The following is a 17,683-nucleotide window of genomic DNA, read 5'->3' as shown; positions in this document are numbered from 1 at the left end:
TTCCCTATACCACAACTTAGTTTGGCTCAGCCTAAATACCAAGTAAATGCTATGTGGGTCTGGTTTCCTTTCTCATGCTGGCACCTACTACATCAGGGATGAAAACATCCTCTGAATTAAGGATTTTCTTCTGGGTATGAGCATGCAATAAAAAAGAAGTTTAAAAAATTAAGTTTTAAGTATATGTAGTTCTCCTCCTAGCTTTCAAAGGAAGCAAGAACTTTTCTGGCTCAGGCAGTTATCAGGCCTTTAATATATGAATCAGAGAGAAGTACAGTATAATGGCAGAGCTGATCAGTAGGCCAAACTGCTCCATACCTTAAACTACCAGGAAGGACAGGGTAAGGAAGAGAAGTGAGGTCAAGGGAAATGAGATGGAGACAAAAGGAAAGTATCTGAGAGAATAAAAATTAGTGGCTACAGAGAAGGGCAGGATCTGAAGAAAGGGATCTTGAGAGAAGATTTATAGTAATAATTCTTACAATATGATGTGTGCTATTTCCTCCTCACTGCCCATCCCATCCCCTAAAAACACCACCCTATAGGAAAAATCTACATTACCTGGATTTGACTCCATGGTGTGATGCACCTTAAGGCAGAAGCCAGAGGCCTGCCCCATTTGAGCTGCATGAATTGTACAGCCTCCTAGTGCACTGCTTTCTAATGCTAATCTAGTGGCAGCCCAGGGGTTAGGAGCACAGGCTCTGAAGCCAGACTTTATCGACTGGGCCTTAGGCCTGCCACTCACAGGCTACTAGCTCTGTGACTTTGGGAAATTCATTTAAACTTTCCATAAAATAGGGATGGTAATAGTACCTACACTTCAGAGGGTTATTGTAAGAATTAAAGTTAATTCATGCAAAATGCTTAGAACAGTGCCTGGAGTATATGAGACAGTATAAATGCCTAGTTTATACAATTAATTAAAAATAAACATTATCACTAAAAATTTTAAGCTTCCTCTCTACTTCCTATGGTTTGCCTCCTTTCAAGCCCCTCTTCTTCTAAATTAGAGGGCATTAGGTGCTATCAGGGGCAGCTCCCACAGCCTTGTTGATGTTCTGCTACCTGTGGTCAATGTGAGAAAACTGGTTTGAAGCAAGAAGAGTAGGGCTGATGTGGTGTGTGTCTCTTAATCCCTAAAGCCCATGTTCCTTTACATTACAGGGTTTGCCAGGTGAGCCTCCAAACATTTCTTAGGGACACTGCTACTTCTCAGAAGGGGGTAGGAATTAACCCTGGGCCTTGCTTCCAAAGGTCCCACTTACTTCTATCCCTAAGAGTATGTCCCCATTTCTAGCATGTCAATGTTCCCTCTCCCTGGTTTCCTGTACTGGGGGCAGGTCATTTCAGTGGGGATCATATGGAGGCATCTGGATACCAGGTCATCCTCCCTAATATGTACCCTGGATGATCCCCTCTCCCAGTCTCATTCATTAATTCACTTAACAAATATTTATTGGTCATCTTCTAGATGCAAAATATACTGAAATAAAAGATACTGTTTTTACCATAAAATCTAACCCTTTTATTCCTCTAGTATGCAGTACTTATACAAAATTCTCATTGCTCCTTTTATTGCTCTTGAACAGTTAAATTATACGAACTTCTGAGCTACAAACAACAAGAATGCTTTTGTTCTCAAGGAGCTTCTAATCCAGAGACCAGGGGTGGGTGAATGGGTGCGTGGGTGTGACAAATGTGGGTGACATAGGACAATAAAAGCTGTAAGAGGAGTCAGCCTAGGGTGCTATAGTGAACTTAGAATGGGGAAAGGAGAGGAAGGAGGACAGAGAGGAACTCCAAGAATAAAGGGCACAGGAGCTCAGTTTGGGGACTAGCCTTAAATAGCAACTATTTTCCATTTCAAGTCTTTTAACTTGCTCCATGCCCTTTGGAGTCACTGCCAGCTTTTCAGAGTGTTATACACCCACATTGTGGGCCTTCATAAAAACAGCCCAGTGGTAGACAAAAACCAGGCACACTGCTTTTCATACGTACCTCGTATTTCATGGTAAAAAATCCATCCCCTCCAATGCCCTCAAGTGCAAAGGCCTGTACAATTGGCCATTTCTCCACTACAAACATATCAAATATCTGCAAGTGACCTAGAGGAATCAAGTACAACATGTATCAAATACCGTCCTGGATATAGCAGTCTAAACCTGATCTAATGTGGTCATTAGACATCATTTCTCACAAGTTCACCACAGCCTCATCAAGCAAAATAAAACTGAAACAGATACACAAACGAGTTACAAAAATTCAGATTTCTCTATAGTATTTTTTCACATTCTTGTTTCTAAGTAAGTAAATAAGTAAATAAATAAATAAACAGTAGCCTTCTACATCTGACTTGTATCACTAAGTGGATATATTTATTAACAGACCAAAACTTGGCTCCTTTCCCTTAAGAAACACAGCTAACCAACTTCCTCAAGGGAAAATTACCAAATCAAAATTTTTCTTTTCTTATAACAACAAGCTTCAGTGTGTAAAGTTTTTTTTTTGTTTTTTTTTTTTTGTTTTTTTACTAAATAAGATACAAGCACTGCTAAGCTTGCTGATTTTTTCCCTCTGTTTTCACACTTTTTAAAAATTCGGGGGCTTCCCTGGTGGCGCAGTGGTTGAGAGTCCGCCTGCCGATGCAGGGGACACGGGTTCGTGCCCCAGTCCGGGAGGATCCCACGTGCCGCGGAGCGGCTGGGCCCGTGAGCCATGGCTGCTGAGCCTGCGCGTCCGGAGCCTGTGCTCCGCAAAGGGAGAGGCCACAACAGTGAGAGGCCCGCCTACCACAAAAAAAAAAAAAAAAAAAAAAAAAATTCGGCCATGCCGTGTTGGCATGTGGGATTTTAGTTCCCATACCAGGGATCGAACCCATGCCCCCTGCACTGGAAGCACAGAGTAACCACTGGACCACCAGGGAAGTCCCCTACACATTATTTTTGAGTCTCACTGTCAGCATATTTTTAACAGCTACCCAAATTACTATTTCTTATTAGCAAGAGGCCCCACATCTACATTTCAAGTATAATAAGTGGTATAGCATAGATGGCAACTATGGTAAATCCCTTATCAGTTCTTCTGACTGCTGCTGGTAGCATGCTATGTTGCTGCAGAAACTTCAGTTATAAACACAAGCTTGCATAGGAAAGTTCCCAAATTTCATTCTGCTTGATCCTCTCTGCCTTTAGTGAAAACAAATCAACAGGTTTCCCAGCTGAATGCCTCCACCAAATGGAGAAGTAAGGACATTCGTTTCACACACCATCCCAGCAAGGTTCTAAAATGGCTGTCAGATACACACCTTGGGAGCTGTAAGGAATGCCAATTCTACTACAGTCTCGAACCATGTCCACAAAACTGGCAATTTTAAATTCTTCTGCAGCTTCCTCATCTTCATACTAAAGGAAATAGAAAGGAAACAGGCTCTAATGAGACATCATACAAAATCCCATATTTCCTGTGCATTTTTATTAGTTGTCCCAAATGTCCCAAGAGGGTTTTTTGGTTTGTTTTTGTTTTGTTTTGTTTTGTTTTGCTTGGCCACATTGTGTGGCTTGCGGGATCTTAGTTCCCTGACCAGGGACTGAACCCACTTCCTTGGCAGTAAAAGCACAGAGTCCTAACCACTGGAATGCTAGGGAATTCCCATTAAGAAGGTATTTTTAAAGGCAACTTTTAGTGTTTGCTGGTCAGAAACACGTCATTCCCTTACCTTACACCACACACAAAAATCAACTCAAAATGGATCAGAGACCTAAATGCAAGAGATAAAACTTGTCCTCAAAAGTCCCCCAAATGCTCATATGGAAAGAAGGGTTCTGGACCTACATTAGGTCACAATTTCCATGAAATCCTAAATCTTAAGTCCCAATTTGATTTCTAGCCAAATCTTTGAAAAGGTTCTAAAGGGAAACAGAAACAAATACCAAGAAATCCAAACATGGAAATGTCACAGAGCTTATCAAATTCTCCTGGGGCAGTTCCTAGGCAATGGACCCAGGCCAAGGATAAAGAAGCAGGGCAGGAAGGCAGGTTCACAAGCCCACTGTTAGGTCCCAATTTTAATAGTCCTTTTTGTCTCTTTCAGGCATATAATTTATTGCTAGGGTAGCCTCATAATGAAATATGAAAAGTTCCACTAAAACCTTTTTTGTGTAACCACATTTCACAAATTTTTTTTTTTTTGGGGGGGGCCATGTTGTGTTGCATGCAGGATCTTAGTTCCACAACCAGGAATCAAACCCATGCCCCCTGCAGTGGAAGCTTGGAGTCCTAACCACTGGACCACCAGGGAACTCCCCAATTTGATTTCTTTAAGGACCTCCTGTTCCCATTCTATCAATACATTTTCCTGAACGACTATCCTTAGAGTGTCTCTAATCGCCTATTTTATCGTTTCTTCTCACCTCATTTTCGGTCATGCAGTGGAAATGCAGATTTCTCCAATGTGCCACATAGGGTAAAAGATAGTGATAATTTATAGGATTACAGTACAGATGGACACTATCTGATTTAATCAATATAATCACATCTGTAAGAAAAACAAAATTAAAACAAGATTGTCAAAAGCATTTCCTTTAGACATCTTCTGCCCACACAATCAGTAAAACCATTAAAACTACAGAAACAATGTAACAAAACTCTAAACTGAAAATTCTTTAATTAGGCAACGTGCTTCAAAGTGACTGTAGAACACTCAAGTGTGGACAGCAAACATTTCCTCATCCCCATGCTATGCTTCCACTACTGTGGCCCTCTGGTTATGGTAGAATAAGTCAAAAGAACAGCCTTCGGGGTGTTTCACAAAGTTCAACACAGCAAAATTTGTTGTACCAAACTCAACTGTGTACTTCGTTGTGGAGACAGATAGTAAATGGAAACTCTACAGGTAAAAGCCACTGAGGCAGGAAAACAGCACCAAATATGGCCAGTGACTGGTTCTCCTGCAGACATCAGTGTATAAAGCTCTTGGCTGCTGGCTCATCTGGCTCAAGGCAAATCGTGGGCCCGAGGATATCCCTTTCCTTGCAACCTGGGAAAGGTTATTGTGTACAGATGTAAACTCTGTACACAGGAAAGGCTGGGAGGAAGGAAGTAGAAGCACGTGATCAGCAGCTCACAGATTTAGAGAATAACCATCGATGTTGGTGGGTCAAATAAATAAAGCAATCCCAAAGGTGCAAATAAAACCAAGTAAACTAACAAACAAGCCATGGAATGGGGCAGGAATATTAAAACCGTTTGAACACTGAGAAAGAAAGCAGTCACACTTCCAGAAGAAAAGCAGAGGCTCCATTCTAAGGCTCCTCAGAAACCAGAGTCATTAAGCCTCTTTCTAACATAATGACACTAGGGAAGGGGCTAGAGGAGATGGCTGGAAGTGAGAGAGGAGTGTGGGGGCAGGAAGCAACTGAGGCATCAGGTTTAGGGCAATGCCAACACAGTAACACAGTGTGACGGACCATAATCTACAAAAACATAAGCCCAGTGAATACTGATCTCAGCTGACTGCACAGCTGGGTGGCCTCATGAAATAAAGGTCCATGATGGTGGCCTTTTAAGCCACTCTGAGCTCCACACCTGGTTAGTTAGAGCCTAGGTGTTCTGGCAACACAGTATGGAGCAGGCTCTTCACTGCTGACTCTCAGCTAAGTGCTGGAGAAGCCCTGTCTCATTCTGCTGGGAGACCCACCCTGAATCATCTGTAGGTCACTTGCTCAACAGTGAGAGTTTGATGTCACCGAGGGCTTCCTGTATAGACTGTACTCTATACTAACGTTTAACATACTGCAAAGAATTAGGATCCAGTAAAAGAAATAATGCAACAGCTACTAAACCTAATGAAGCATGCTCAGGATCTCACAAGACTGACATCATCACTACAAATAAATTTTAACAGAGTACACAATCAGGTAAAAGAAGAAAGTATAAGAGCACGTAAACTATTTTAAAAGTTTCTTTTTAAAATAAATCCTTTGTGCTTGCCTCTTTTTCTCTCAGATAATTAGGGATTGTAATGTAGAAGATAACTCTGGTGAACTCAGCTTTCCAGCTACTTGGATTTAAAAAATGAATTTATTAATTTGGAAGAAAACGCTCCCTTTATAAGCACTCATTGTGCTAGGTGACAGGATAAAGACAAAGATAAGCAAAAAGGAGCACCTTTGAGGATTTAAACTACCTCCTTAATTTCAGTACTGCAATGTCCTTAGCAACCTTGACTGCAGTAAAATGTGTGGTTGGTACAAGTATCTGCCTTTTTGTAATTGTCTAAATGAGCTGCCAAGATGAATTCTTTCCAAACCAGTATATGTTTTACAGTGTAAGAAAGCATTTTTTTAAATCAAAATCTGAAACTAAATTTGAATTGAAAAAAATTAACAGAAGGAATAATTTCACCCTGCCTTCTGTACTTCCTAATTAAAAGAAAATCTTTCACCAATCTGTTAAGGATAGATACTATTAAGGACTTTACTACAGAAGAATTTTCACATACACTAGGTCAGGGTTCTTCACCTTCAGCACTACTGACAGTTTAGACCAGATCATTCTTTGTTGTGGGGAGCTGTCCTGTGTATGTGTTGTAGGATGTTTAGTAGCATCTCTGGCCTCTACCCGCTCTGCCCAGTTGTGACAATCAAAAATGTCTTCAGATACTGCCAAATGTTCCCTGGGGGATAAAACTGCCCCCAGTTGAGAACCACTGTACTAGATCCACAGCAAGATCGTTTCAACATCAGATGTTTGCTTTCACGCGTCCCCTAGCTGCTTCACAAGAGCTGTCTCTCATCCATTTTTATTTGTCTATTCCTGTGTCTCCTGATCCACCTGGCAGACAAGTCATAATGCTAAGTATGTGATATCAGAGATAGCTCCTGGGCATCACCCCATAGCAGCATGAACACAGGTTGAGTGTCTCAGAGCCAAGGAAAGGGGAATGTAAGCAGAAAGTCTGCATTGTAGTCACAGGCATCATCATAAATTACAGCTCACAGAAAACAATTCCCAAAGACAGAGCAGGACAAAGAAGCTTTGTTCCTAAGCTGAAGATCCACATGAAGTCCTCCTTGCAGGAGTAGCCTGCCGGCTTATCCTTGACTCACAACTGAAAGTGCTTTCATAGGACAACGGCACATAATATGAACCTCCCAGCATGTAGAGGCAATGGAAAATTCAGAGGAAAACTAGTACCTTGCCAAGAAAATATAAAGCCAAACACTGATGTTTACTTTTTTCCTCTAAAACCGATTTATCTAGTACTGAAAACTACTTGTCACTAGTCTCTTATAATCCAGCAGGTAACCGACAGAGCATATTACTTAACATATCAGCAAAGAAGAAATGTCGTTTTTCATTAATAAAAAAAGCAAAAATTTACTGGATCTTCAGGCTGTTTTAAATTTCATCATATTTTTCCATAAAAAGCCCATGAAATAAGAATCCAAAGTACTAAATCACTTACTCCTCTCTCACACAGACTTCACCAATATATACTTACCATCTAGAACTTCTTCAGAAAACCCTGTTTTCTCAAAATCACTGGTATTCTGATTGTACAAACCAAACAGAAGATAATTTGCCAGCTCTCTGCAGCCTTCATTGTACCTGCTATCGATTCCTGCAAGGCAAAAAAGGCTCTGATCAGCTGTACTGTACTACGGGGAACATATGAGTCCCAACAGTTTGCCCCTGCTCAGCAAAACCTTAGTGGTTAAGTTAAAGGCAGCACCTCAACCAGTTCTGTGCCAGAAGCCAAACTAAACAACTCTGAAAGAAGCAGGCCTCAGCATCAAGTACTCTTACATGGATTCAAGATCTATATAGCTGAGACAGTCAAACAGCACAGAACATAGAAGCTGTTAGTTTAATCAAAAGCAATTCTTGAGGATAGAAGGAACCAGAAAATATAGTCCAAGTCCTGCCATAGTTGGTTAAAATTTTAATGCTTTCGGTTAGAATAGGAATAGGCATCAGAAAAGTATTCTCTTCTCAAAGAGACCTTTACCACATGGAATTAGATAAAGGAGGATTTAAGGTGGTTTAAAAAGAACTCAAAGAAGTAAAAAGAGGACAAGTAAATGAAACCTCAGACATCCATCATTTCACAAATATTTATCAGGCCCAAGGCCTAGCACTCTGCTGGGTGCTGAAGCATGTAGTAAACATGCCTACAGATGGTCTTCACAAAGCTTACAGTCTAGTAGGGCTGGGTCAGAGACTAATAAAAAGGAAATTAAATACTGCCTTCACAACTGCCTTTCAATGCCACAGGCACATATACTACCTGGTTCCTGGATATCTGTGAAGGCCCAGAGGTATGACTCTGGGCAAGAGGGACATGTCAAGGGTAGGAGGCAGTTGGCTACGTGAGGCTAAGAGGAAGGGGTTGGGGCAGAAGAAGCTCCAAGAATGGAAATATGGCTGAAGCCTGGGAAACAGGACTGCCAGTTGTTATTCAGACCAGTGAAAAGTAATGGGCATTCAGACCAGAGGGGCTTAGGGACCACCTGTGGCAGGGGACTTCAAATATGGGAAGACTACTTTCTCAGCTAGATCAAAGCAGCACAGCCCTCTTTTATGCCATCCAACACTTTAGTGAAGAAAGAGATGAAAAAGATTCAAAAGCAGAAATGACCTGGCCTACATAAGGCCTGAAGTAGAAAAGGCTACAGAGTTAAAAATAACCAGTGGACGACTGGGCAGCATGTCCTTTCTAAGGATTCCAGCTACATAAACTGCCACAAAAAATGCTAACATTAAAAAGACTGACCATGTAAAATTAAAGGCAAAAGATACTATATGTAACCACCATACTCTAGTCAATACAGTTGTTTCCCATGGGGGAATTTTGGGCCTCAAATCTGATACTGCTAAACATGCATACAGGAATTAAACAAGTAAATGGATGGTAGACAGTAGGTGCCAAGTTTCTCACTGGTGGAGTGTAAATTTACAGATAAGCAAGAGAAGGAGGCTAGAATGATCCATGTAGTAATGGGTTAGAACTAGAAACACTAATATGAATTCACGTTTAGCTTAATACAGTAGAGACAGTTATATAACACTTACAGATGTGTATATATACACCACTTAAGGTACACACATATATTTCCTTATTTTGTCAGCCAAGAGGGCCTAAAAGCAATGACATCCCAGTAGCAAAGACCATACCCAGTGCCCAGATCTTGGTTTCTAATACCATTCTCCAATAAAAGAAATCAGGGTTCCTTAGAGAAATGGCAAATTCTAGGACTGAAGCAGGTAATATACAAAATAAGACTGGAACATCTTATAGTGTCAGAAAGTACAGAAGTACTAAATAAACTAAAACTTCTGTGGTGATATATCAAAGGGAGGGATGTAGGAACCAACTGAAAGAGCCCCAAACGGCCAAAGCTGGAACAATTTGAAGTAGTGGTAGATTATAACCTAAGGTATAAATGAAGTAGTACTGGATTTTAACTTAAAGTGTAAAATAAATCTCCATGAAGACATACAAACAAACGATTGAATAAATAAATAAATGGGGGAGAAGAGACAAATATCCCATGCAGAAGAATTTCAAATAATTTATGTAGACACTACCCTCCTCAAGGCAATGGAGCATAATCCCTACTCCTTAAGTGTGGGCTCATAGTGACTTCCTTCCAAAGAGGACAATATGGAAGGAGGGGTGGGGAGAGTACTTTACAATGCAGAACCTGACAAATATTATCTTAGCCAAGTGATCACAGTCAATATAAACAGTGAAAAGTCTTGTTAGTATGTATCCTTGATATGTGATGAAACTGGCATGTTACTTCATTGGTCTTGCACTCCAAAATCCATAACCCCAGTCTAAGCATGAGAAAAACATAAGAAAAATCCCAAAAGAGGGATTTCACATATGTCAAAACTTATCACATCATACACTTTAAATATGTGCAGTTTACTATACATGAATTATACCACCATAAAGCTGTTTTTTAAAAAAGGTTAGCAGAAATTCAGTGAGAACATCTCCTACACCCTAATAACTAAATGAAAAATGCCAAAGTGGAGGGAGTTGAGTCAGAGTTGCTCAGGATACTGTCGAAGCTAGAGGCTAGATTAAACCAACCAACCAATCATGAGGTGCTATGATAACTCTAATTACCCAAAAAAGCAGAATTCACTAAACCCCAGAAGCTGTTTAAAAACATACAAGTGCCTCACTGATTTCTTGCTTCACATTCACATACAGCTGTTTGTCCCGAAGGTTTTTTTTTTGGTCACACCACGCAACATGTGGGAACCTAGTTCCCTGACTAGGGATCGAACCCACGGCCCCTGCATCAGAAGCACATAGTCTTTACCACTGGATTGCCAGGGAAGTCCCTGTCCTGAAGGTTTATTAAGTTTTACCTCAATCTTCACACCCAGCCTCAAACATCAATTTCTGCAACATTTGTATTTTCATTTAAAAAAATATATGTGTATATATATACATATGGTCTCGTGATATTCTTATAAGTTGACCTTTTCCTCAATCCTTTAGTATTCTATATTCAAGTAGCCCACATGATCAATTTTATGCAGCCTATTTTTACTAGGGTGAGCCTTAACTAACAGAAATAACAGCATAAGTGCAGTAACAAACAGGTGATTTTATTCATAAGTAAATTCATGGCAAAGACAGCCCTCACACCCTTGATGGCTGCAGCTGGAAAGAGAATCCAGTGAGTGTTGTTTCAGCATTTGACTGGAATTCTAGGCCCACCATAAACTATGTCTCTTGGCTAAGTGAGTGATGAAGCCAAGACTCAAACCCAAAACCTGCCTGGCTCCAGAGTGCATGTTTTTAACCACTCTGCCCACTGCCTATTGTAAATTTAAATGCAAGTGCTGTTAAGTGAAAAAATAAAATTATGCATAGACTATCTGAGGAAGGACAAAGAAGAAAGTGGTTCGCTTCTGGGAAGGAAACTGGGTTGTTGACAGACAAACAACCTGACCTAAGCAAGTTTTATAACTCAATACTGTGAATGTAAATGAAAGTGAGATAAAGAAGGAGACTGATCTGACACAGAAAAATCTCCAAGATATACTTATCAAGTAAAAAATTTTCAATTAGATTAACAACAATATACATAAAATGTTCCCTTTTGTGTTAAAAAAAATACGGCTGATATTATCTCTGGGGAGTGAGACTGGGTAACTGGGATGATTAGAAAATTTTGTTCATTATTATTTGTGTAATGTCTTAATTTTTAAATTATATGATGTGTTTTCATAATAAAAACAGTGTTAAAGAACAAATAAATGCCGAATTCTGCCACTCTATGGCCCTGAGCAAGTCTGTTTGATCTCCCAGAGCCTCAGTTTCCTCCTCTGTAAAAGAGGGACAACACTGCTTCTTGTAAGGTTGCGGTGAGGAGAAATGAGATAACATGTACAAAGTGTCTGCTCTGTGGTACAGGCTCCCTATCTCACTGATATCTCACCTGACCTCATTAAAACAGCAACAGGGCTTCCCTGGTGGCGCAGTGGTTGAGGGTCCGCCTGCCGATGCAGGGGACACGGGTTTGTGCCCCAGTCCAGGAGGATCCCACATGCCGCGGAGCGGCTGGGCCCGTGAGCCATGGTCGCTGGGCCTGCGCGTCTGGAGCCTGTGCTCCGCAAGGGGAGAGGCCACAATGGTGAGAGGCCCACGTACCGCAAAAAACAAAAACCAAAAAACAGCAACAGAGCTCAGGGGAACAAAAGCTGGGAGAAGAATACTAACTCACAGCTTATCTCACAGTGATGATACTATTATTAATATCTTCCTGTGAACAGAAGCCAAGCTGTCCCAGCCCTGAGTCCCACCTTGTTAAAAGCACTGACCTAGGATGCAAAGGATCCCATCGGGTTGAGACTTGCTGCTCTGGGTCAGGATGCTCTGAACCTGGCGGAGTCGACTGCAGCTGCAATAAGAACAGAAATCAGCTTCCTGAGTGCCAGCACATGAAGGCATGAGGAAGGAAATGACTGCTAGGGATGGAAACTGGTCCTTATCTGACTTTGGTATCAGAATCATAACAAGAAATTAGGGAGTATTCTTTTTTCTTCTATTTTTATGCAGAAGTAGTCTGAAGACTAAGTCTGCTGATTACAAACTGATGGTCAGTGGCTCTCTGGCTCAACAGGATGGAGCCAAAGGCCCTCTCATGATGAATGCTGGACAGGACTAGAACTGAGTAGCTGACCAGAAGGACTTCCAATGACTTCTCAATTTTGAAGTTTAATCAAAGAAGAGTTTCCACACTTACCTGTCCTAACTGTGGTCATTATTGGTCTGTTAAAAACGAAAAAAACAAACAGATAAAAACCAAAAACTGGCCTAAGGACTGAAAGGAAGCTCTGATGTATCATCATAACTACCCCCACAGAGAGTGTCAGTAGATGGTACTTGCTCCCATTTCTGTGCAGATCTCTGATTCCATTGGTTTTAGGCATATGCCCTTCCTCCCAAACAAAGCATAAGGAGAGACACAACCAGACATTAATATCACTTCTAAGGACCCCATGCTTTCCATATCAATCCATCGTCCTTCCCAGAAGTCCAAGAGAGAGCTGGTCACTTTCCTGCTTGAGACTGCTCTTTCCATAGGGTCTGTCCACATCACCTTCAGGTCCAAGATCTGTCTCCAGTATTCATTCCCTAACACTCCTATATTAATTTTTTTCCCTACAGTCAACATATTCCCAGCCCTACCACATCATTATTATCTAAGATCCTCCACAAACCAACTACAGTAACTGTTCCATCCATAACAATCAGATTTCATCCTCACCCCTCTGTTCCGGTACACTGCCCGACACTCACCCAAGCAATAGTATTTCCAGCCAAACAACACCACTTCCCTTCCTTGGATTCTCTTTCCCCCCTGTTTTCTTTCTGATGTTCCATACCCCAAGTCCATGACTTAGTGGTCATTATCACTGTCTTCCCTCAAGATGTCCACAATCTTCCACCTAATACCAAAACCAAAGATAGCACCAAAAATAGAAACCTACAGATCAATATCTACCATGAATATAGATATAAAAATACTCAATAAAATATTAGCAAATAGAATTCAAAAACATACAAAAAGAATTGTACACCATGACCAAGATTGATGCAAGGCTGTTTCACTACTGGTAAATCAATCAATATAATCCATCATCTAACAGGCTAAAGAAGAAAAAAAAAATCTCGCAACCATATAATTGACGCAGAAAAATCATCTAACAGAATTCAACAACACACATTCATAATAAAAACACTTAGAAAACCAGAAATAGAGTTTCCTCAACTTGATAAAGAACATCTACAAAAAACCATCAAAGCAAAGTTTGGAATATACTTAATGGTGAAAGACTAAATGAGGAACAAGAAAAATATGTCTGCTCTCATTACTCTGATTCAACATAATACTGGAAGTTCTAGCCAATGCGATAAGGCAAAAAAAAAAAAAAGGAAATAAAAGACATAAAGATAGAAAAGGAAGACATAAAACTATCGCTCTTTGCAGATGACATAATGATCTATGCAGGGAATCTCACAGAATCTACAAAAAAATCTGAGAACTAATAAGAGAATTCAACAAAGTCACAAGATCAACACATAAAAACCAACTGTATAAATGAACACTAAGAAATCAAAATTAAAAATACAGTATCATTTAAATATAAATCTAACAAAACATGCACAGGACTTACATGCTAAAAACTGCAAAACACTGATAAAGGAAACCAAGTAAGATATACGTAAGTGGAGAAACATACTGTATTTACGGACTGGAAGACTCAACATAATATAGATGTCAATTCTCCTTAAATTAATGTACAAGTTTAACACAATTCCTATCATAATCCCAGCAAAATCTTTTGTAGATATAGAAAAGATTACTCTAAAACTTACATGGAATGGCAAAGGAACATTCTAGAATAGCTAAAACTTTTCTGAAAATGAATGAAGTGGGAGGAATCACTCTACCTGATGTCAAGACTGAGAGACAGGTTCAAGATAGCGGAGTAAAAGGACGTGCACTCACTCCATCTTGCGAGAGCACTGGAATCACAACTAACTGCTGAATAGTCATCGACAGGAAGACAATGGAACTCACCAAAAGAGATATCCCACAACCAAAGACAAAGGAGAAGCAATAATGAGACAGTAAGAGGGGCACATTCACAATAAAATCAAATCCCATAACTGCTGGGTGGGTGACTCACAAACTGGAGAACAATTAAACCACAGAATTCCACTCACTGGAGTGAAGGTTCTGAGCACCATGTCAGGCTTCCCAACCTAGGGTCTGGCAAAACAAGGAGGAATTTCCAGAGATTCAGATTTTGAAGGCTAACAGGATTTGTTTGCAGGACATCAACAGGACTGGGGGAAACAGAGACTCCACTCTTAAGGACACACACAAAATAGTGTGTACGTCAGGACTCAGGGGGAAGGAGCAGTGACCCCATAGGAGACTTAACCAGACCCACCTGCTATTCTTGGAGGGTCTCCTGAAGAGGTGGGGGATGGCTGTGGCTCACCAGGGGGACAAGGACACTGGCAGCAGAAGTTTTGGGAAGTACTCCTTGGCATAAGCCCTCCCGGAATGTGCCATTAGCCCGAACAAAGAGCCTGTAGTCTCCAGTGCTTGGTCGCCTCAGGCCAAACAACCAACAGGGAGGGAACTCAGCCCTACCCATCAGCAGACAAACAGATGGAAGTTTTACTGAGCTGTGCCCACCAAAGCAACACCCAGCTCTACCCACCACCAGTCCCTCCCATCAGGAAGCTTGCACAAGCCTCTTAGATAGCCTCATCTACCAGAAGGCAGACAGCAGAAGCAAGAATATTACAATCCTGCAGCCTGTAGAACAAAAACCACATTCACAGAAAGACAGACAAAACGAAAAGGCAGAGGGCTATGTACCAAATGAAGGAAAAAGATAAAACCCGAGGAACACAACTAAATGAAGTGGAGACAGGCAACCTTCCAGAAAAAGAATTCAGATAATAATAGTGAAGATGATCCAGGACCTTGGAAAAAGAATGGACACAAAGACTGAGAAGATGCAAGAAATGTTTAACAAAGACCTAGAAGAATGAAAGAACAAACACTTAGAAGAATTAAAGAACAAACAAATAGAGATGAACAATACAATAACTGAAATGAAAAATACACTAGAAGGAATCAATAGCAAAATAACTGAGGGAGAAGAATGGATAAGCGACCTAGAAGACAGAATGGTGGAATTCACTGCTGCAGAAAAGAATAAAGAAAAAAGAATGAAAATAATGAAGGCAGCCTAAGAGACCTCTGGGACAAGTAAACGCACCAACATACGTGTTACAGGGGTCCCAGAAGGAAAACAGAAAGGACCCAAGAAAATATTTGAAGAGATTATAGTCAAAAACTTCCCTAACATGGGAAAGGAAATAGCCACCCAAGTCCAGGAAGTGCAGAGAGTCCCAGGCAGGCTAAAACCAAGGAGAAACACACCGAGACACATAGTAACCAAATTGGCAAAAATTAAAGACAAAAAGAAATTATTAAAAGCAACAAGGGAAAAACAACAAATAACATACAAGGGAACTCCCATAAGGTTAACAGCTGATTTCTCAGCAGAAACTCTACAACCAAGATTACTCTACCCAGAAAGGATCTCACTCAGATTCGATGGAGAAATCAAAAGCTTTACAGACAAGCAAAAGCTAAGAGAATTCAGCACCACCAAACCAGCTCTACAACAAATGCTAAAGGAACTTCTCTAAGTGGGAAACACAAGAGAAGAAAAGGACCTACAAAAACAAACCCAGGGCTTCCCTGGTGGCGCAGTGGTTGAGAGTCCGCCTGCCGGTGCAGGGGACATGGGTTCGTGCCCCAGTCCGGGAGGATCCCGCATGCCGCGGAGTGGCTGGGCCTGTGGGCCATGGCTGCTGAGCCTGCGCGTCCGGAGCCTGTGCTCCACAATGGGAGAGGCCGCGACAGTGAGAGGCCCGTGTACTGCAAAAAAAAAAAACACAAAAAAAACCAAAAACAAACCCAAAACAATTAAGAAAATGGTAACAGGAACATACATATTGATGATTACCTTAAACGTCAATGGATTAAATGCTCCAGCCAAAAGACACAAACTCGCTGAATGGATATAAAAATAAGACCCATATATATGTTGTCTAAAAGTAACCCACTTCAGACCTAAGGACACATACAGACTGAAAGTGAGAGGATGGAAAAAGAAAGAAAAACAGCAAAAGAAAGCTGGAGTAGCAATACTCATATCATATAAAATAGACTTTATAAAATAAAGAATGTTACCAAAGACAAAAAAGGACACTACATACTGATCAAGGGATCAATCCAAGAAGAATATATAACAATTATAAATATATATGCCCCCAACATAGGAGCACCTCAATAAATAAGGCAATTGCTAACAGCTATAAAAGAGGAAATTGACAGTAACACAATAATAGTGGGGGACTTTAACACCTCACTTACACCAATGGACAGATCATCCAAAATGAAAATAAATAAGGAAACAGAAGCTTTAAATGACACAACAGGCCAGAGAGATTTAATTAATATTTATAGGACATTCCATCCAAAAACAGATTATACTTTCTTCTCAAGTGCACATGGAACATTCTCCAGGACAGATCACATCTTGGGTCACAAATCAGGCCTCAGTAAATTTAAGAAAATTGAAATCATATCAAGCATCTTTTCTGACCACAACGCTATGAGATTAGAAATGAATTACAGGGGAAAAAAACGTAAAAAACACAAACACATGGAGGCTAAACAATACGTTACTAAGTAACCAAGAGATCACTGAAGAAATCAAACAGGATATCAAAAAATACCTAGACAAATGACAATGAAAACACAGCGATCCAAAACCTATGGGATGCAGCAAAAGCAGTTCTAAGGGGGAAGTTTATAACTATACAAGCCTACCTCAAGAAACAAGCAAAAACTCAAACAATCTAACCTTACACCTAAAGGAACTAGAGAAAGAAGAACAAACAAAACCCAAAGTTAGCAGAAGGAAAGAAATCATACAGATCAGAGCAGAAATACATGAAATAGAAAGAAAGAAAACAAGAGCAAAGATCAATAAAACTAAAAACTGGTTCTTTGAGAAGATAAACAAAATTGATAAACCATTAGCCAGACTTACCAAGAAAAAGAGGGAGAGGACTCAAATCAATAAAATTAAAGGGCTTCCCTGGTGGCACAGTGGTTGAGAATCTGCCTGCCAATGTAGGGGACACGGCTTCAAGCCCTTGTCTGGGAAGATCCCACATGTCATGGAGCAACTAAGCCCATGAGCCACAACTACTGAGCCTGCGCATCTGGAGCCTGTGCTCCGCAACGGGAGAGGCCGTGACAGTGAGTGGCCCCCGCTCACTGCAACTGGAAAAAGCCCTCGCACAGAAATGAAGACCCAACACAGCCTAAAATAAATAAATAAATAAATAAAATAAGAAATGAAAAAGGAGAAGTTACAACAGACATCACAGAAATACAAAGCATCCTAGGAGACTACTACAAGCAACTCTATGCCATAAAATGGACAACCTGGAAGAAATGGACAAATTCTCAGAAAGGTATAACCTTCCAAGACTGAACCAGGAAGACAGAAAATATGAACAGACCAATCACAAGTAATGAAGTTG

General features: G+C 40.6%; 1 protein-coding gene across 3 annotated transcripts in view; it reads right to left on the bottom strand.

The window, feature by feature from the left end:
- DNAAF9 (dynein axonemal assembly factor 9) overlaps positions 1–17,683 on the bottom strand; it is a 149,853-nt gene that overhangs the window by 112,703 nt on the left and 19,467 nt on the right. For all 3 annotated transcript variants that reach the window (XM_067012213.1, XM_067012214.1, XM_059037678.2), the window contains exons 2-6: positions 11,851–11,930; positions 7,505–7,624; positions 4,413–4,537; positions 3,308–3,404; positions 2,002–2,108 (exon numbers count right to left, since the gene is read on the bottom strand). In XM_067012213.1, coding sequence (XP_066868314.1) covers positions 2,002–2,108; positions 3,308–3,404; positions 4,413–4,537; positions 7,505–7,624; positions 11,851–11,930 — 529 coding nt within the window. The remainder of the gene's footprint in view (positions 1–2,001; positions 2,109–3,307; positions 3,405–4,412; positions 4,538–7,504; positions 7,625–11,850; positions 11,931–17,683) is intronic.

Source organism: Kogia breviceps, chromosome 14, assembly GCF_026419965.1.
Source record: "Kogia breviceps isolate mKogBre1 chromosome 14, mKogBre1 haplotype 1, whole genome shotgun sequence".
Taxonomy (NCBI): domain Eukaryota; kingdom Metazoa; phylum Chordata; class Mammalia; order Artiodactyla; family Physeteridae; genus Kogia; species Kogia breviceps.
Note: the sequence above shows the minus strand (reverse complement) of the source record. Positions and strands in the feature narration are given on the sequence as shown.